This window comes from Tachypleus tridentatus, chromosome 4 (assembly GCF_004210375.1).
Source record: "Tachypleus tridentatus isolate NWPU-2018 chromosome 4, ASM421037v1, whole genome shotgun sequence".
In the NCBI taxonomy this organism is placed as follows: Eukaryota; Metazoa; Arthropoda; class Merostomata; order Xiphosura; family Limulidae; genus Tachypleus; species Tachypleus tridentatus.
This window is the reverse complement of record NC_134828.1, coordinates 102330337-102353011: the sequence shown is the minus strand read 5'-3', so window position 1 is coordinate 102353011 and position 22675 is coordinate 102330337. Positions and strand designations below refer to the sequence as shown.

General features: G+C 34.3%; 1 protein-coding gene across 3 annotated transcripts in view; it reads left to right on the top strand.

Moving 5' to 3' along the window:
- The first annotated feature begins 6786 nt into the window (after positions 1-6786).
- LOC143249796 (glycine receptor subunit alpha-1-like) overlaps positions 6787-22675 on the top strand; it is a 70356-nt gene continuing 54467 nt past the window's right edge. For 2 of the 3 annotated variants that reach the window (XM_076500230.1, XM_076500229.1), the window contains exon 1: positions 6787-6921. In XM_076500230.1, coding sequence (XP_076356345.1) covers positions 6860-6921 — 62 coding nt within the window. In that variant the 5' untranslated portion in view covers positions 6787-6859. The remainder of the gene's footprint in view (positions 6922-22675) is intronic. The other variant, XM_076500232.1, reaches the window with a different exon arrangement.

Sequence of the window (22675 nt, the reverse complement as noted above, 5' to 3'; positions counted from 1 at the left end):
TAAATTTCATTATCCAGGTCACAAAAGCAAAGTTCGAAGCGAATAACGGCCATTTTTCTGTACTTTTACAACATAAGAAATAACACATACTGTCCAGGAACAAAATTTGTGTTACATTCTGTTATTACTTCAAAATAATGTAACTGAAACATTTCTCCTAAACTTTATAAACAAAACGTATTGTACTTCGCTTTAAAACTATCCTGAAGAAAGCTATAACTTTATTTATCTAACATTAATGTAATTATTTTTAAAGTAACAACTAATAAGGTTTTTGCTTGTCTTTTAGAATTTTCTAGCAAATCTACTCGAGGAACATATCTGCACATAATCATTCCTGATTCTAAAGTGACTAACGAGAGGGAAAGAAGCCAATAAACGCCACTCATCACCAATTCTTTAGATAGCCTTCTCTGAAAGAATAGTGGAATTTGACAGCTACTCTTATAATGAACTCACGACCCCCAAGTGCAACAACAAAAAGATGGTACACGAATCCTCGAATTAACAGTTCATGCACGCTCGCAACTAGTTCACACCTTGGTAAAGTGTCAACTTGCCTGCCATGGTTTCTCTTGTGAAATACAGCTTAATGACAAAAGGTTTTAATAAAAATTGTACGATCTAACCTAACGGTAATACTATTTAAAGGTTAGATAGGTAAACAGTGAAGTATTAGTTTTTGTTTTTATTTAGAACCTATGTTCTGTGGTAATTACATATTATGTGTTGTTTAAAAAGAGTAAAACATTTATGTTACTCTCCTTGTTGTAATACACAAAAAACACGAAATGTTCAAAGTTTCAGTTCAAACCATATTCGAAGAAATTGGTAGGCATGCTTCGAAATTAAAGAAACTATTTTAGATTAGCATCAATCCATTTCTCGAGAAATACCTGATTGTATTTTTTTCATTGAACTGTCTTGTTTTTTATATGATTGTATTCTCTTTCACCGAACTCTGCTCGTTTGCATCTAACAACGTTTTTATTTACCTGATTGTGTTCTTTTTTACTTAATTGAATTAAGTAATTGAATTACTTAATTGTGCTCTTTTTCACCTGATTGTGCTTTTTTCACTTGATTGGATTCGTTTTTCTATGACTGTATTTTCTTTTAACGAACTGTGCTCTTTTGCATCTATGTTCTTTTTAACCTAATTGTGATCTTTCTTACCTCATTGTGTTATTTTTCACCTGATTATGCTCTATTTCACCTAATTGTGTTCTTTTTCACCAGATTGTGCTCTTTTTCACCTACTTGTGTTCTTTTTCACTTGATTGGGTTCTTGTTTACATGATTGTATTTCCTTTCTCCGAACTTTATTTTTTCACCTGATTGTGTTCTTTTCACCTGATTGTGCTCTTTTCACCCAATTGTGATTTTTTTCATTTAATTAAGTTCTTTTTTCTATGATTATATTTTTTTCTCCAAACTGTGCTCTTTTTCACTTGATTCAGTTCTTTTCTATATGATTGTATTTTCTTTCTCCGAACTTTATTGTTTTTCAGCCAGTTGTGCTATTTTTCACCTAACTCTGTTTGTTTTTCACTTGATTGAGTTCTTTTTTCTGTGATTGTATTTTCTTTCTCCGAACTGTGCTTTTTTTTACCTAATTGTGTTCTTTTTTACTTGATTGGGTTCTTTTTATATGATTGTATTTTCTCTCAACGAACTGTGTTCTTTTTCACTTGATTGGGTTCTTTTTATATGATTGTATTTTCTTTCTCCGAACTGTGCTCTTTTTCTCTTAATTGTGTTATTTTTTATTTAATTCTCTCCTTCTCACTTGTTTGTATTCATTTTCATCGTACTGTCTTCTTTTTCACTTAGTTCTGTTATTTTCACCTGATTGTTTTCATGATTGTAGACGTAATTCGAGAAGGCTGTGGGAAAAAAAATAGAAAGAAGAACATTACTGATGAGAGAGAGTTTCAGTTGAAATGAGAGAGAGTTTCAGTTCAAATGCTATCATGTTCTCTAACGAAAAGACAGAATCTCAAATGGTCAAACGCGCACCATTTTTCTCGCCAATAAAATAAACCAATAGTCTAGACATTATAAGACTCATAAATCGTGCAGGATTGCTTGTTACAACTTTCCTATCTATGCGCTTTCCATTTGGAGGTTGTGAAACGTTCATCCTTATAGAGGTTTTGCGATAATTTTATTGTGCAAGGAAAACTATGATTTCAAAGTTAATAGTAGAAAAAGGCAATAAATAATGGCTTGATGTCGTATGTCTGATAACAATCCTAGCATCTTTTGTAATATAACTCATCACCTGGTTAACCAATAAAGTATGTGTTGCATAATGTCACGTGTAGTCATTCAAAACTATAGGAAGAATATGCAGTCGTTCTAATATATTTATATATAAAGCTTTGAATTTTGATAATTAGTATAAAACTTAGCGATAAACGTAAACTATACGACATAAAGTTACTCCAGTAAGTGGCTTCTGGTTGAAGACGACGTCATTCATCAATTATCACAAACCAATAGGAATACTGCGACCATAAACGAAACAAAAATTTAATAAATCACCCCTGTGGAGAAAATGTGACTGTTTCTTTATCAGTTACTTTTCTAAAATGTTTGTTTTTTGTTTTTGAATTTCGCGCAAAGCTACTCGAGGGCTACCTGCGCCAGCTGTCCCTAATTTTGCAGCGTAAGACTAGAGGGAAGGCAGCTAGTCATCACCACACACCGCCATCTCTTGGGCTACTCTTTTACCAACGAATAGTGGGATTGACCGTCACATTATAATGCCTCCATGGATGAAAGGGCGAGCATGTTTGGCGCAACGGGGATGCGAACCCGCGACCCTTAGATTACGAGTCGCACGCCTTAACCCACCTGGCCATGCTGGGCCTTTTTCTAAAATAAAAATGTACGTATACATAGAGACTAGTAGATATTCCAAAGTTACGCTAAGTTAAATGAAAAGTTTTCATTATGTCCAGTTACTAAGAAAATACGTTCACTGCACGTTTTATTACAAAGAGTTTCATGTCACGTGGCCTGGCGAATCCGTCCCACCAAACAAGCTCGCCCTTTCAGCCGTGGGAGCGTTATTATACGATACTCAATCTCCCTATTCGTTGGTAAAAAGAGTGGCCCAAGAGCTGACTGGTGGTAGTGATGACTAGCTGCCTTCCCTCTAGACTTTCACTGCTAAATTAGGGACAGCTGGTGCAGATAGACCTCTTGTAGCTTTGCACGAAAGTTCAAACAAACAACTGTACCACAGAACTTAGCCAGGTAATTAAATTGTGTTTCGTAGTCATGATATTTAAGTATAGTGCAAGATTCCATACATATCTCTTTTTTTGTGTGTCCGGGTAACGAAATTTTAGCAGCTTTAAAACATGGCATGTCTAAGGTTACGTGTAAACGAGATAGTTCTCAAAGTGTATTTTAATCAGATACATAGTTTCAGACACTCGTATAACTTCTTTTTAGTAATTATAATCTATATATTAAAATAACGGATTTTTTCTTTTTTGTTTTGAGTGTGAGGATAAAATGATCTATCCGGAATCCTAATATTTTAAGTATTTAGAACAAAGCTTAGAGTTTGTGAAGCTAGATAGATAGTTTCGAAATCTGTGTTAGTTTGCAAATAAGAGTGCATATATCTAGATACATGGTGAGCACAATTCAATAAGAGTTGATATTCCTGTATATCTTTGATAGAACGAAAACCAATCTTCTTGTATTTTACTGTTAACCTAATTTGATGACCACGATCTCTATATTTTGAAAATGTTTAAATACAGACAGAAACGAAAGAACAAGGTTTCTTGAGCTCTTTACTTGAAAGTAATCGACATATATTCAGGGAACCAGAGATGTCTTATGACGAAAGAATATTTAGTGCTTTACAACTTATTATAGAACAGAGAACGACTTTACATTTATCTATTTGACATTGAGGTGACTTTCTCATTAAATACATAATTTAATGAATTCAGTAACCATTAGATATTGTTCGCTCTAGTTTAGCGATTTACAATAACTGGCAACTTAAATTTATTGGCGATCTTTGTGCATTTCATAAAAATATGCGATAAAATTTAGGGCTTTATTTTGAACTTGTGACCTAAAGTGAAAATTGTATCCATTATTTAAGAATTATGGCTTGTAAATAGGTAGAATTTTGAGTTAGTTTTTTAATAGTTAAGCCCCCAGTGACAAAACGATTTGTTTCTGGACTTACAACATTACAAACTAGGTTTGGATACCCGTTGTGGGCAAATTACATACAGCCCATTGTGTGGCTTTGTGCTTAGCTTCAAACAGACAAATCTAATACTTTAAAATACGAGCTCGTAAATTATTTTCTGACATAACCCGATATTAACTGGAATAAAATATATCCTAACTTTTGTAAAGAATTCTCAGATTCAACGGTTTTTAAACGTTGTGAAAATAAGAACTGTCTTCCAATAAGTGCACCAATCGCACTTTAGAAATGTCAATGATCAAACTATTATAAAAATATTTTATATTCCTTATAAACTATTACCATTACAGTGTGAACCTGTGAACGTAGTTACTCACTAAAATAATAGCCTAAATGGTATTATATAAATATATAACTGAATTATACCACTTTTTAAGTCTTGGAAAAACTAGTTTTAAGTAGTTTTTTTTATTTATAGACTGTACGGCTGTGAAGAACAAAACTTGCTTCTTCACTGTTCTCTCTTAGTTTTGTTAGATATATATCTACACATAACATTCTCCTTGTTTTATTTACGATAAGACATGAATTAACTTAAAACCTTCATGTTACTTTTATTTCTTTGTTTACTCTCGATGCTAGTCGATTTCTTGTTTATTGAGAGACAGAGTGTTTTCGGGAGAGCAGAGTATCACTTGCGACCAACCGAACGAACTCCTTGCTGCAGGGATAATTATGTCTAAACATACGTCGTATAAAAATGTTGACCACCCTCGGGTACAATAACCACAAAGAAAACCAAAAATGTCTTATTGGTCTCCAAGAAACAAACTGTTTTTCTCCCCGTTGATCGATAATGGCTACAGATATCTAGTATATCTTCTCCAAAATAAAACTTAGCATAATATAGAAAAAAATAGAATAAACTACGCATACACATTTAAAGATAAATAAATAACTAAATACTAGATCAACAAATAAAAGTAAAAATAATACTGAAAGGATTTTCTAACGTTTAAGGTTCTTTGAGCAAAAATATTGTTCAGTTTCCTGTATGTGTAGTTAGTAACATTTCATGCACTGAAGAGACACAACAAACATTTAAATAACAAGATATGACAGAGTAAAAGCTTTTACTGAAATGAAGTTTCTGTCGCTTTAGAAGAAAGATACTTTATCGTTTCATAACCAGTAAAAATGTGAACAGTTGCTATTAAATATCTTCTTTTTTGCCAAACAACTGCTGTCTTCTCTGCATGCAGTTTACTTCAAAATATTTTTATCTATTTTGCCTTGTTAAGAATCTGTTTTTCTATATTGCCTAATTGGAAATATGTTATCTATATTAACCAGTAAAAAAATATTTTTTTATGAACGTTATCACAGCAAATACTGTTTCTGTTTTTGTAAGAGTTTACATTGGTCCTTTGATTATAATAGCATGTCATAAAGTTCGTTAATCAGGTCCATATAATGCAAAAAAAGAGATAAAACTAAAATAACTATAGGAAAACTCGTGCATGTGTTTTATATAAACTGGATAACAGTTTACGAGTAAGGAGTATAACACTTATATTATCAAACTAAGCTAAGTGCGAAAACAACTCAGGGGCTAATGATATTACTAGAAACATTCGCGCAAAAATATAATCTATTTTGAAGTTTCACGTGCCATTAACTAAAATAAATAATTGCGGTATAATTAGAAAGGTTTTTAGTATCTAAAGGATTTACATAAAGTCTTTATTCAAGCGAACGATTCAGGTAGCTTGTAAATGCAATTATAGAATGATGTGTTTTGTTAATACACATATAATTAAGTTGTACGACTTATTAAAGGTCTGACTGAGCGTAATATTTTAGAAGTAAAACACTTTAGTTTTCTTTTACTTAAAGCCCAATAAACCAGGAAATAACACACGTTATCTACGGAACTACTTTCTCTTAATCATTCAAAGTCACATCACACTCAAAAGACATAACACGGTAGTACAGGAGAAAGTTGATTCATACACCTCCCTAGAGATTAATAATATGTTTTTTTTTATTGTTTTGTATTGACTGGTGATGTTTTCAAGCCGAAATTCCTTAATAAACCATATCTCGTTTATTTTTATATAACAGCGTCCAGCTATTAATTTATAGATTCTTATAATTACAAAATGAGATTTGCTAAACAATTAAAGTCTGAACGAAAAATAATGCCACCCCAACCCACAGTGGCACAGCAGATTATCTGCGGACTTACAACGCTAGAAATTTGTTTTCGATATTATCGGTAGGCAGAGATTTGTGCTTATTTACAAACAAATAAACGAAAAATGATATTTTGATACTCCGTTAAATGTTACATTTTTGCAACATGTATCAACCACATATGAAAAAAATTCAGAAACTTTTATTGTTATTTTATGATAGTTATAATCATAATCCAACGTGAAGAAACATAGTTTTTGTCGAATTATTATTTTTCATAACGATTTCTTCCACATAAACTATGCAGTACATGGAAGAGCTAAGTACACATTTACTGAGCATGCGCTTCTAAATCATCCAGCTGACATGAAACATTTCGACCGACATCAAAACAGTGGAGAACCAGCAACGACAACATCTTCTGAACGGAGTTGAGTCGATCACAGTTTTAGAGTTGTCGTGTTGCCAGTAGCCATGTGGCCTGGAGTCCTTATGATAATTTGGACCGGAGTAATAACCCATGGACTTTCAGGAAGGTTAGGGATATTTTCTAGGATCGTTAAAATTATTCTTTAATGTTCTTATATTCCATATTAGTTATCTTTTGTAAAACTAGAGAAATAAAATATACGTGTATATACACAAGGCCAAAGAAAAAAAACTGTTATTTCGTATAAAATATTCTTTTTCTTGCTGTAACTTTGATTTCTAAACCTTGGCTGTGGTTTCGCTAGATAGGAGATAGGGACAGTGGGAAATTCGTTAACTGTAACTTTGATTTATAATAATAACTCAAACTCGTAGAGCAGTTTAAGTATTTAAGTTGTTTCATGCTCAACTGAATTTTGTTTTATGACGTAAACTAGAAATAAGAATTTCGATAAGCATCTTTTTATGTTTATTTGAATTTCCTTCTGTCCCAACTAGCCGCTCTTGTTATGTTTGGAAATATCAAATGACTCAAGATTGCTCTGTGTGTTGGCATACTAGCTAAATAAGACTCAACCATTTCATTGTATCAAGGCTTTAGATGTGTGTTTTAAGTACTTCAAACCGACAATGTGCCAATGATAATGTTGTCGATAGACAAAAATAACAAGTACGATTTATTTTGTTACAATAAAAACCATGTGTTTGGATCCACATATGGACAACTTTCTATAATCAATACTTGCCAAGTGCCCTTTGACATTTCTTATATCACCTAAGACGACTGAGAATGTAAACTTTAGTAAATAGCAGTCGATCAGTATATGCTGATACATCAAATATTATTCACTTCTCACAGTTCATTAATATTAGATCCACAGATTTAGGTGTGGAATTTTTGGCATATCTGATATTTTCAACTTGAACAGCGCTTTGTGCCGCTGTGACACGTGTGAGCAAAACGGCTAAGTCAAAAGACCCCAAGTCTCAGCTATGGCGATCTATAGTTTAGAATAGTTGACTAAAGGAGAGTAACTAGTCTACAACACCATCCGCCTACACGAACAGCCTTACCCAAGTAGTGAGATTTATTGTCATGGTTATAACTGCCCCAATAGCTGAAAATGTAGAGGGATTCTGCGACGCATCTCGATTGAAATCTTAGATGTCGAAATTCACAGCCTGGTATTGAAATCATTAGGCCACGCCCCATTTATATATATGTATGCACCTTATATAATAGTTCTAAGTTTTAATGTCTTTGAATGAAATCGATCAAAGCACATAACAAAATATTGCATCAAATTATACCTCACTTCTATTGACCCTTACTTACTTCGGGTACTGACTGGTAACCAAACACCAACGTTTTGCAACGATGTTTTTGTTTTAGTGCTAGTGTGGGTATTTTTTTAGTTTTTGTAAATCTTGGTTCATTTTTGACACCTTTTCAAGTGTTTCTCATATTCGTGGTTCATTTTTGACACCTTTCAAATGTTTCTCATATTCGTAATAATTTCATTCGTTTGGATTGAAGAGGACAAATTATTCTTCCTTAAGAACAGTCAAATATCTTCATGTAACAACAACTATACGTGTGTTAGCAGTTAGGGCTGTTACATGTTCTTGCCAAAAGTTACCAGTTTTCTGTGGCATTGTAGCATCTACAAAAAGCCAAACAATGTCAACATGTAGTTCTGATACATTCCTTTCCACTGCGACATTACATCGATTGTTGTTGTCACGTGTCTTATTGATTTGCGTATTGGAAATCGTTTTGATATAGCATACTGAACAATCCATAGAAACTCAGTTTATAATGAATAGAACTCGCTATTATGATACTAATCTGAGTGAATTCAATTTACGTCTCAAGTCTAGTATAAAATTATAAACAAAAGAAAACAAACTTTCCTGAACAAAACCGACGAAGAGCAGCTACTGGAGTATCTTAACAATCTAATGACGGAAAGAAACAAGAACGTGGGTTATCAGCAACTTAACGCCTTTGACATTATTTGGCCCTGGGTCAGATGAAGTGATACAGCTTAATCTCATTGGTGTAACCCTATTTTCTTCCTACTCATTTCTTGTTGTTTTTTTTCAAAGCTTTTCTATTCATTTCCAGCTTTCATTAGAATTTTACATTTTGAATGGAGAAACGAAGCGAAATAAATAAATAAGAGCATTAAATAAAGAAAACATCCGGGAGCTGAGAAACAAATGAAACAAAACTCTTAGAAGAAGGAGAATTGGAATACAAGAAAAGAAAGAAAGCTGATTTTTTTTTTAAGTCGATGAGAAAGCTACCACTATTCATTTCATGCTGTCGTGACCCGTGTTCGTCAGGACGAATGAAACAGCCTAGTGTAAGGCCGGTTGAAAATATGAAGCAGCTTTCTTAGCTACAAAACCTTATACGTGGAATAAAAGGGAAAATATATTTTCCAATTTTACTTCCCTAGAAAGTACATTTGAACACACACACACACACACACACACACACGTAAGTATAAATATAATGCTAGTTTATATACTGCATCAAGATCCATTAGAACTTTGGGTGGAGCAAATATTTTCTAGCTGCCACAACAACAAAAATTACCACTTTATCCATAGAATTAACGATGATTAGTTAAGAATTTGTTGCTGTTGTTTTTTTGGGGGGTAAAGGGTGTACGTGTGTTTGTGACAAATATTTCGTTTTTAGAAATTAAAACTTTTCGCATCATACATAAAAAAAATTAAAACCCATAGAGTTTCACTGCAGAATGGAAACGCAAAAAGTGACAAAAATGTTTGTTTGTTTTTTTAAACTGAAAGTAAAAATATTAATAATTTATCACAGTAAGTTCTTTGCTTTTATCTGCAAGAAAAAATGACAAAGTTAATAAACACAAAAACAGCATGGCTTATACTCATTTTTTATCACTTGTACTGAACATGCTCATAAAACTGGTGCTAAAAAAATAAAAGCGAATGCTATCAGTAATAATAATATAGTTTAATCAGGAGTATTTCAACCATCAATAGCTGTGGCGTTTTTATTGCTACATGTATTTGTTTCAGACGGTATCAAGGTCGTATAAACAAATTCAACTAATATCTACTTGATATGCTAATATCAAATTAAAATTAAAAAGTTAAAAGATGAAAATATTGTTCAAGTACGTGATGAAATTGCAGATAAGCATACTTCATACGGGTAGTTATTTAAGGTTAAACAGAAATCATATACTGGTTGGCTTTGCTATTAGTTTCTTTTTTTAATTTCGCGCAGGGCTATCTGCACTAGCTGTCCTTAATTTAGCAGTGTAAGACTAAAGAAAATGGTGCTAGTCATCATAACCCACCGCCACCTTTTTGGGCTACTCTTTTACCAACGAATAGTGGGATTGACTGTAACATTACAACGTCTTCACGGCAGAAAAAACGAGCATGTTTGGTGTGACGGGGATTTGAGCCTACGACCCTTGGATTACGAGTCGAGTGCCTAAACCACCTGGCTATGACGGGTGCTTTGCTATTAGATTGTTTTCTTAACATTAACTTGAAAATAATACTAATGTTGACTGATTTAACTCTTGAAACTAGTATCAACTGACATGATTAATAACTTTAGGTATTGCCGAGTTAGGTGTTGTTATTGATTTCCTGTTGTTTTTATTGTTATTTTTAATTATCTGTTCTAAATAATTATACAATATAAAACTTAATTATCGAGTTTTATTAAATATTTCGTTGATACAAAAGACATCGTGCAACATATTTGAACTACCATTAGAACATTGTGAAAAGATAATATGTTTAATATAACATATTTTTATCAAATTATCTGTAGTTATATAATAATAAAATATGATCAAGTTTTGTACGCCTGGCGTTTTCAGTGCTAATATGAATCTTCTCCCAGTTGTACTGCTGTGTTATAACCCTAAAACTAGTGCTTGAATGTGATGTGTGTTACTTTGGAAGCAAGTTTTTGTGTTGATTATTCTGATGTATCTCTGTTATTTGTTCCATGAGGTAAGAATATTTTTGCTGTAATAAACCACTTAAGGTGTTTCACCGAGATTCGTAGCACATTAAAAAACAATGTATTGTGATATTTTAATAATTATGTGGCTCCGCCACCTAACATTTGTTACTATTAGTCTTGTGATTTTTTTAAAAAATATTTAATTGTTTTTTTATTGGTTTAGTAGTAACATAGCTGTCATGTGAACTATATATTATGCATTATATTTCTAATAAAATACGTGTCTTGTTAACTTGTATTTTTTTAAAAGCTATTTAAAAGCTTTAAACTAAGAAATGTTGTACACATTTTGTTGATAGGTGTCTTAGTCTTTGTTTTTGTTGGCTAGTTTACAGTTATAACACACATAATTAGTTTTATACTCAGACTGAACTCGACACAAGGTAACTAAGAAGAAATACAAATTGTTTGATATTGATTTTGACCTTTGACCAACTACGTGATGCATTTAATTAATACCCTTCCTAGCATCCTGGCCCGACATGACCAGGTGATTAAGGCACTCGACTCGTAATCCGAGGGTCGCGGGTTCGAATCCCCGTCACACCAACAATGCTCGCTCTTTCAGCCGTGGGGGCGCTATATGTTATGGTCAATCCCACTATTCATTGGTAAATGAGTAGCCCAAGAGTTGGTGGTGGGTGGTGATGACTAGCTGCCTTCCCTCTACTCTTGCCTCCCGCTAGTAGAGCGGTAAGTTTACGGATTTACAACGCTATAATCATGGGTTCGATTCCACTCGGTGGGCTCAGCAGATAGCCCGATGCGGCTTTGCTACAAGAAAACACACACATATATCCTTCTAGTCTTACACTTCTAAATTATGGACGGATAGCACATATAGCCCTCTCGTAACTTTGCGCGAAATTCAAACCAAACCTAGCATTCTTCTGGAAGTTTTATTTAATTTTAGTTTACATATTTAAAAGTAAATACATTTATTATAAAACATCATTATTATCTGTATAATTTTGAATGTATTTTTACTGCCACACAGAAGTGTCTAATAATTACTTTTAGTGTAGTTTCCTCCTTATATATGTCCCCGGCTTGTACAGTGGTAAGTCTACGGATTTACAACGCTAAAATCAAAGGTTCGATTCCCCTCGGTGGACTCAGCAGATAGCCCGATGTGGCTTTGCTGTAAGAAAACACACACACACACCTTCCTGTATGTGGTCAGACTTTGGTATAGTTTTGAATTTCTCGCAAAACAAGCCGTCTCTAATTTAGCAGTGAAAGACTAGAGGGATGGCAGCTCGTCTTCATCACCAACTCTTGGGCTACTCTTTTAGTGAGACTGACTGTCACATTATAATGCCCACATGTTTGGTTGACTGTGGATCCGAGCCCGCTGGTTGCAAGTCGAGCGCCTTAACTGCTTGGTTATGCCAAGTCAACTTAAAATGTTATTATTATGTATTGTATTTCAGACATAGGTCTTATTTTGTTGCTCTAAGTGTCACAGGGGTGTGTCTGCGGACTTACACCACTAGAAACCAGGTTTTGATACCCATTATGGGCAAAGCACAAATAGCCCTTTGTGTAGCCTTGTGCATAATATCAATATAAAGTTATTTTGCTTACTGAAAATAAAACAAACTAATGTTTTATGAACGGTAAGATATACCCAAGAATCTTTAAAGTTCACCTAATGCTTCAAAACTTTATGGTCATCAAGCTTTTGAAAAACTAAATAGTGTAAGAAATGGGTCTGACATTTGATGCCAATAACTGGAAGCTGCACTTCCCCGCTTGTTATGATACTAGTGGTCAGGTGTTTACCGTGTCATAAATGTTTACTGCTACGTAAACACGAAAAGGGTAAACTTGATAATGCTGAAATTGAGGACTGAGTCCCTGCGGTAGACACAGCGCAAATAGTTTATTGTGCAGTTTGCATCAAACAAAAACAAACGAGAAAGCTGCTTGCTGGTCGAAATAATGCAATATTAATAGTCGAAGTTACACGTTTATAACAATAAAGATCATACAATATTAAAATATTCCCAGTTGGAGCTCTCCTGATGTGCGAAATATTTTTTGCATGCTGTGTATTAACGACATCTGCATTACAACATTTTCAGAACTATTATTCGCGCATTTGTTATAGCAAATTGTGCAACCATTTCTGAGTTAATAAACAACTTTCTATATGCTATACCGTATTTATTATAGAAATATATATATTCTTTAGGGGATATTTTCAAGAATACATTTTTGTTTTACAAAAAAAAATAGGAAATAACCACGGTTGATTGTAGTCAAGTCCAATTAATTTGAAAACAACACGCACAAAGAGAAAAACGTTTGTTCAAACTTTACCTAAGTAGTTGACTTAATAATAAATCTTTGCGAGACAAATACCGTTTACTTTCTATCGGAATTACGTCTGGGACAAGCAATTACTGTCTTTCTTAGCGCCGCCAGGTGGTTAAGGCACTCGACTCGTAATCTGAGGGTCGTGGGTTCGAATCCTTGTCACACGAAACATGCTTGCTCTTTCAGCCGTGGTGGCGTTATAACGTGACGATCAATCTCCCTGTTCGTTGGTGAAAGGGTACCCCAAGAGTTAGCAGTGGATGGTGATGACTAGCTGCCTTCCTTATAATCTTACACTACTAAATTAGGGACGGCTAGCGCAGATAGCCCTCGAGTAGGTTTGCTCGAAATTAAAAACAAACAAATCTTAACGCTATCTAGTAAAAGGAAAAAAAAGATCAAAATGATCTTGTAAATTTCCAGACAGCTGTAAATGAATATGAACATCGGATACCTTTAAAAGCAGCTGATAAACCATACGTCAGAAAACCATTGACTGTCAATATGACAAGTATCAAGGTTTCTCTAAACTTTTTACTATCAAGATTAAAGTTCGCCTATGTCTTTCCTGTTCACTCTAAGCTGACAACCATTAAAATTCTTAATTTGCCACCCGATTGACGTTGTGAATTTTTACTAGTTATCACTATGGTAACGATAATAAACCAATCCCTTCTGTCAGTTTTGCAAGTGTGAAACTGTTGAAACATATATTCACCTATTATCGGAAAGCTGTTACATGATACAGTTTAGTATCTCAGTGGTTGTTTGATCTGATGTTTATGACGTGAAAATTGTTTGTTTTCTCGCACATATTGAACACTAAACAAGAAAACTGGTTCTTTGTTCCGCATGTTCAGTATTTTATATAGTATGTTAACAAGTAAAAGTTTTTCATCGCTGTCAACGCGCAGTAGAATCTGAACCGCCATTTTAGGTGACAAGTCGATTGCATGAGGTTTATAGCTGGTTTTTAACCAGTACGGATATGTTTAATTAAAATATACTGATTTTGAAAAACAAAACAAAAAAGAGAACAACAGAGACGTCTTCGAGTATTTCATTACTCAAATAATCTTATCGAACAAATCTAATGAAATTAAGGCAATTGTAAATCGGATTTAATAGGTCGATAACGGTCACGTGTACCAATTAAGTTGCTTTCCAAGAGTTTCAGTTTCTTTAACTCAAAAGATGTTAATTTCTTTAGTGCACGTAGGATTATTTGTTCTAGATAGCTACAATGGGAGGTTCCCTCAAATTTGATTGTATACGAGCTATTGCTAACCTGACATCAGTGTATACTCTTGAAAACAAGAAACGCAAAAGGGATATTTTTGTTATTTTAAAGAGAAGTATATGTAATAACGTTACAAGCTTAGAGTATGTGATGTTACATGTGTTAAGACACTGATTGTCAGACCAAAATGACAATAAAAGTTGTGCACATTGAAAACGGAGGAAAACATCGGATTTTTCGCCAAAACGCATGCGTGTCCAATAAATTTGTTTGAGAGATCTGCATGTTCTGCAAGTGCAACATGTGCAAAATCCCTATAAAAGTGACGGGTTCTCGGTTTCCATAGCTCAGTGTTAAGCCACCGACACGCAATACAGTTACGCCAAGACTGACTGAAGCACAACGCAACAACGCCATTGGTCGCTTGGAAGCAGGCGAATCTCGATCAGATGTTGCCAGAGCTGTGAATGTCCACCCAAGCACCATCACAACGCTATGGAATCGTCACCAACAACATGGATCAACTCGTGACCGTCCACGATCTGGCAGACCTCGTGTGACCACGCCCGCACAAGATCGCTACATCCGGTTACGTCACCTTCGGGATAGGACCACCACTGCGACGTCTACTACCTCAACCATACCAGGGCTGCGTAGGATTTTCGATCAGACCGTACACAACTGTCTACGAGATTTTTAGGCCCCACGTGCAACCCATCATGGTGAACGTCAACGACGTTTTTCAACATGACAACGCCCGTTCTCACACAGCCCGACTCATCACTGTCTTCTTGAGACGCCACAACATCAACGTTCTTCCCTGGCTCTCCAGATCACCAGATTTAAACCCCATCGAACATCTTTGGGACGAGTTGGACCGACGTCTGCGACGGCGACAACCTCAACCGCAGACTCTACCTCAGCTTGCAGAAGCTTTGCAGGCTGAATGGACAGCCATTCCACAGGATGTGATTCGTCATCTCATTGCTTCCATGGGCAGGAGATGCCAAGCAGTTATTGATGCTCACGGGGGCATACTCGTTATTGACGTTGAGTGACGTTAAACTTCAACTAGTGAGCGTGGACTTCGCCTTTGCAGACTTTGGATGTTCAGCAGTGAATGTGCAAAGTTTCACACATGTCATACAGAACTACCCGGAATAAACTTGTTAACAATTTGTCTCATATTTTGTCTTTTGCGTTGCTTTTTTTGAAGAGTATATGTTGTGTTTTTTCTCTCGGAAGTAACTTTGTATGTAAATATAAGGATTTGATTCGACGAAGTTTTAAATAGACGTCTGTTTATATGAATACAGTAAAGTTTATTATAAAAATACTTTGTTTTTGCAAATTATAAAAATCTCTCATTTTAAATAATTTAACTTCAATTTATTAATACTACTGACACGTGCTACGAATAACTTATTTCTCATAGTTTGAATTTAAAATTATTTAAACTTCTGTTCACGACGCACGGAAACATTTCTAACCGACTAAAATTGGTTTAATCATAACCAATATGTTAGGGAAAATTTTCCTCATTTACAAGACATGCGAGTTATCCATAGTAGAGCTGAATATCCAGGCTCGAATCTTTGCGTTATCACAAAACATTCCTCGCACCTTAAGCGTTACAGAAGGAACAGTCAATCCATCAGCATAATAGAGACTGTTAGAATACTGTTCAGTCTGTCTTCCCTCTGGTTAATCCGGCCCGACATGGCCAGGTGATTAAGGCCTTGACTCGCAATATAAGGTTCGAGGGTTCAAATCTTCGTCACATCAAAGATGCTCACCCTTTCAGCCGTGGGGGGTTATAATGTTATGATTAATCCCACTATTTGTTAGTAAAAGAGTAGCCCAAGAATTGGCAGTAGATGGCGGTGACCAGCTGCCTTCCCTCTAGTTTTACACTGCTAAATTAAGGACGGCTAGCGCAGATTGCCCTCGTGTAGCTTTGCGAGAAATTAAAAAACAAACAAACAAACCTTCAAAATTAGGAACGGCGGCAGATACATTTAGTAGCTTTCTGATTAATACAAATATAAAATATATTTCACCTTTCAACTAAGATTTTATTCAAAACTATTTCAGATTTGTTATAAATACTACAATATACATCATGTTAAGTCTAGATCCAAGATAGTTGTTTTCGAAAACGATTAAAACGCATACATATAGAGTGCATATTAATACTTGAAATAAACCTGTCAGTCCTGTTTCATATAGTCCAATAACAATAATAAAGTCGTTGTCTTGGCAGGATTCACAACAAGAATGTATAATAATATTTTAATTTAAAATAAAAGTTCCTTCAGTGATAGTTTCTTGGAATTTTTTAGTCTGCTTTTATTTGAAGTTCTAATCTCGAAAATGTAATTTGTCAAAGCAACTATTACTGTTTTTTTTCTGTGAACACTGTAGTGAATGATAGGTTTGTTTGTTTTGTGGTCAAATTAAATACATTGTTTAATTTAATAAATACACTATAGAACTAGTTAATTGTCAAACTTATGCTTAAAAGTGTTAATAACAGACTGTTGATATTTAGTTATAGTATCGAGTATTTATTTTAATTCTACAAACAGTACAATGGTCAAGACTAGTTCTCGGGCTAAGCGTTCCCAGTTTGTTTTGAGTAGGTCACAAGAGTTAATTGTTGGGCTGAAACATAACCTATTTAATACTGAGCAGGTTAGCTGTTTGGACTTGTGGAATCAGTTTAGTGAGAGAAATGAACGTTATGGAATGGATGATTTACACTTAAGTAGGAAAGAGTCTGACATGTTTAAAATGGCTATTAACTTAGCTTTACGGGAAGTTTCAAGCTAGGACTAGATAGTGGTGAGGCAAAGAGAAACTAAATAAAACAAAATTGATATATAGAGGAAAGACTAGCATAGGAAAGCAGTATAAAAGTAGTTATAAGAATAGGCTTAACTGTTACTACTGTAATGCTAGAATAATAAAAATAAAGTAAATGGCTTTAGGGCAGTGGTAGGAATATAAAATTTTGATATAATAAGACATGGTTAAATGTAGGTGATTTTGACGACAGAAATATCTTTGTCATACATGGTTATAGCTTGTTTAATAGAGGGGAAATGGTATACGTAAAACGTGAGTTACATCATATTGAATGTAAGACTATTAAGGATCATAGTAAGGAGATTGAATCATCCATGAAGTTTTTATTAGCAGATATCAAGGGGAAAAGTTCTTGGTAGATATTTGTTACAGACCACAAGATGAAACTGGTGAAATTAGTCAGAAACTTGACAGTGGGATTAAGATTTCAGCCGTTAATGAAGTCATAATTATGAATGATTTTAATTTCAGCCATATTGACTGGAAAATGCTAATGAAACCACGAGGAAGAAAGGCTTCTGGAAACTCTTCAAGATGGATTTCTTCATCAAATTGATCAAGAAACCTACTAAAAATAATGCTGTTTTAGATTTCTTGTTAACTTCTAATATAGAAATGGTTAAAAGAGTAAAAATTGGGGTCCACCTATGTACAAGTGATCATTGCTGTATTAGGTTTTAAAACAAACAAACAAATTTTTTATAGATTCAACAAAAATCAACTTTTGCGAGAAGAACAAATATGGAAAATGCTTAAAGAAAAATGTTTCGATATTAAAAACAAACATATTCCTTACAGAAAGAAAGGGGAAGCTGCAAGTAAAACAAAACCAGGTTGGCTCACAAAGGATGTGAGTTAAACTTAAAGAAGAGCATCACAAATTTAAGAAATTTAGATTGACTGGTACAGTGGACAATTTAGAAGATTTGAGAACATCAAGAAAGTTAATCAAACAGGAAATTAGGACAAAAGTATGTATGAAAAAGAATTGTCTGAAAACATAAAACTAACAGTAAGGATTTTTTAAGGGTAAACAAAATGTTAGGATGAGCATAGGACCCTCGATGGATGACAAAGAAGGGCTTGTATCTGATGATTATGGAATAACTAGGTTATTTAATTCTGAGTTTTCTTTAGGTTATTTTTTTACTAATGAAGACTTAGGCTGTATTCCTCATCTTCAGCAAATGAATAAATCCTGAGTTTTTTAAAATAAGATTTAGACATTTTAAGAATGATAAAGTTCCTGAGCCAGATACTTCCCCGAGGGTTTTAAAGGAAGTCGATGATTAGTTATGTGAGCAACTTGCCATACGTTTTTGCAAGACCTTGAATTGTAGAGAAGTACGAACATATTGGAAATTAGCTAATGTTAATCCTATCTTAGAGGGAGATAATAGAAGTTGTCCCAGTAATTATAGGCCTATTAATCAGTTGTGGGGAAAATTTTGGAAAATCTGATAAAAAATACTTTGCAAAGTTATTTAACAAAGTTTTGGCATTTATTCGATAGTCAACATGGTTTTAATAAGAGAAAATTTTGCCTTAGAAATCTTTTGACATGCTTTGAAGAAAATGTTACTGGATATGTATATTTGGTGTATCTGGATTTTCAAAAAGCATTTCACAAAGTTCCACATAAAAGACTTGTAAAGAAACTTATCTCTTTAGGTGTTTGGGATAATTAACTACTTTGAATACCATCATAAATGGAGTTCAGTTAAAATGGGTATGTTGCAAGTGGTGTACCTTAAGACTCAGTCTTAGGACCGTGGCTCATTTTGATTGACATTAATGAAAGATAAAAGAATGATCAACAAATTACTTAAATTTGCTGATCATATCAAGTCGTCAGAGTTACTAGATGTGAAGATGATTCCACTCCTTTACAAAAGGATTTAGATCATTTAGTGAATTGGGAAAATTTATGGCAGATGGGTTTTAATCATTATAAATGCTAAATATTGCAAGTATGTTTTCATAATTTCAATTATAAGTACAATTTGAATGGGAATAACCTGAAGAGTGTCATAAAAGAAAAGAATCTTTGTGTAACGGTTGAATAGTCTCTTAAGTCATCCAAGCAGTGTGTTGTTGCTAGTGGTAGGGCAAATAGGATTTTAGAATTTATCTGCAGAAATACTGAATACAAGCTTAAAGAGGTTTTAATTTCATTGTATATATTACTGGCTAGGCCATATTTGGAGTATTACGTTCAGTCTTAGGCACCTTACCTTAGGAAAAACATTGAACAATTGGAGTTCATAGGAGGCGTCGTCATATGAGGAGAAATTAAGATCCTTAAAATTGTTTTCTTAGTTAGAGGAGATCTAATTGAGGTGTTTAAGATTGTAAAAGTAATTGATAATGTTAATGCATCAACATTTTTCGTACTTAAGAGTGAGAAATATTAAACTAGGGAACATAAATATAGATTTAAGCAAGGTAGAAGCTGTCTGTCTTCAGCTAAGACAGTTTTACTTTCCAAATACGGTTGTTGGTCTATGGAATGAGTTACCTTGGTATGTTGTGAATGCAGTAAATTTTGAAACGTTTAAAATAAAGCTACGTAGATATATGAATGATAAAGACTGGCTTTGAATAATTTTACATTTTCCCATGTTTTTGTTTGACTTAGAGGATGAAACAGTCGAGATGGACTAACTGGTCCATTGTAGTCCCTAAATATTGTTTTAAACCATACATTAGACGCTCTATACTTTGGGAGGGTAAGGCTGCACACACAGCTGTTTATTATAATGTTTCTCAATTCAATAAAAAATGAAATGGTTTGTATTACGGGAGATAAAAAGTAATGCAAAAACGTCTTAAAGTTCGTCGTTAACAATTTGCTGATAATTTCTGTAACCACAATTGAACCAATCCGGGGAAGAACGTACTATGGATTTCTGAAACATAAACTATGAAATAACTTCTACCGTACAAGCTTTACTGAGGTTTGTTATTGATTTTTTTTTACTTATGTCAGAATTAGAGAAACAAAGATGCATTGAGTGGTTACGTTATTAATAGGAGAGCCAGGTTGTTTAAATAGTCAAAATTTCCTTTATTTGTTAATAGATAAAAGTGATTCGCTATTTAGTGTCTTAATAGTTAGCATTCTGATTCAGATGGTAAAGTACTGCTTTGGTGAGCAAGATGGATCTAAATACATGAATGTTGGGATACCATATTAAGACCTCTAATGGATGTTAGGTTGTACTATATATTTTAGACTAAAAGCGTTGTTCGACCTTCTATGTAAAATATTTTCTCAACCCAAACGAGCCGTTTTTGCATATATATTTCTCTATAAGTGGGTTTTCTCGACATCACTGATCACAGAATCACAAGATACTGGTCTGCAAGTGGACCATAGATGTCAAGGGGATTATGCTCTTGAGTTCGCAGTTCAACTTCACCCGAAAGATGCTCAATCACGTGGAGATCTGATTCGTCTATTGACCACGTAAGACCACTGAACTCCTTTTTAAGTAAGATGTGTTTGTCCGTCATGGAGGAAATACATTACTGTCCACTGGGCATGGTCAGCAAAAATAATTAAGTACCTCGTACGTTATTGGTTGTTCAAATAGAATTGAAAGATGAAGCCACTGCTACGAAAATGTTAACAATTCCATCAGTACCACCAGATTGATCTGTTAAAACAACGCAAGTAGGATGAAACCAATTCGTTAGACTACATTACACGTTTACAGTCATAGACTGATTTTACTTTTTATGACCTAGACAACATTGAAACCATACATTCTTGTTCGCATATTGTTGATGTTAATATTTCTTGTTGTATTTTGTATGTCACTAATAATTTAGGCGGGCCCGGCATGGCCAAGCGTGTTAAGGCGTTCGACTCGTAATCCGAGGGTCGCGGGTTCGAATCCCGGTCGCACAAAACATGCTCGCCCTTTCAGCCGTGGGGGCGTTATAATGTGACGGTCAATCCCACTATTCGTTGGTAAAAGAGTAGCCCAAGAGCTGGCGCTGGGTGCCTTCCCTCTAGTCTTACACTGCTAAATTAGGGACGGTTAGCGCAGATAGCCCTCGAGTAGCTTCGCACGAAAGTAAAAACAAACAATAATTTAGGCTTAGAAACAAGAGCTATTCATGTAAGTATGTTCTATACGTAAAAAAGTATATAAGTGTGAATTTTTCATTATTAATAGAAAACAGAAATATAAACAGCATATTTCTTTTAAAACTATTTTTGTAAATATACAAATCAATTTTGCAACTCTGATGGGCCCGGCATGACCAAGCGTGTTAAGACGTGCGACTCCTAATCTAAGGGTCGCGGGTTCGCATCCCCATCGCGCCAAGCGTATTAAGGCGTGCGACTCGTAATTTGAGGGTCGCGGATTCACATCCCCATCGCGCGAAACATGCTCGTCCTTTCAGCCGTGGAGACGTTATAATGTGACGGTCAATCCCACTAGTCGTTGATAAAAGAGTAGCCCAAGCGTTGGCGGTGGGTGGTGATAACTAGCTGCCTTCCCTCTAGTCTTACACTGCTAAATTAAGGACGGCTAGCACAGATAGCCCTCGAGTAGCTTTGTGCGAAATTACAAAACAAGCAACTCTGATTTAGCCTTATTAGAATGTACTAACTTCATGGATTAGTTTAACTTCATATATTTGATTTATTGAATGAAATTTTCCAACGTTGCTTTAATATAATCTCACAACATTTTCAAAATTACTGACTTTATTAACTTCAAATAGTGACTTCTAATTTAGGCTCGAGGTTGTAATCCAATAAAAACTGTGAGTGGAATCATTGATTAATGAAATACAGTCATGCACGAATGACATTAATCAAGCTAGAGTTATATAGTATCTATAAATTATATGCACATAAATTAATATCTACTATACGACAGTTAAAATAAAAGTAAGAAGCCGAACTTGCATATCGGGCTGTGGTTAAAGTACGAGATACATGGTTTAGTTGATGGCTGTGTGAAAAAAAAAAAGTTCTAATAGCAAACTTATTGACTTTATTGAGATACTCTTCAAAAACATTATCAAAACGATTTAAAATACATAGGATTTAGATGATTTTCATTTCATTTTAGATTTTTTCAAAACTTTATACAAGTGCACGTTGAGCACAACTTTAAACGGAAAAAATCGCGTGCAATACAGTTCCCTTAATTTGTGTAACTTAAATCATTCCAGTAGCACACCATAAGGTCTTATTATCAAACAGAAAAGGATTAAAAGGGTGGGTAGGTAGTTGCTTTATAAACGTGCGTTATAAATGTGGAAAATACGTTTAAAGATGATGGTCGTATTAAAATTGACGTCTTTACAAACGTAATGGTATGTTATAAATATTCTGGTATGTTCTGAAGGTGGCGGTACTTTATGAAAT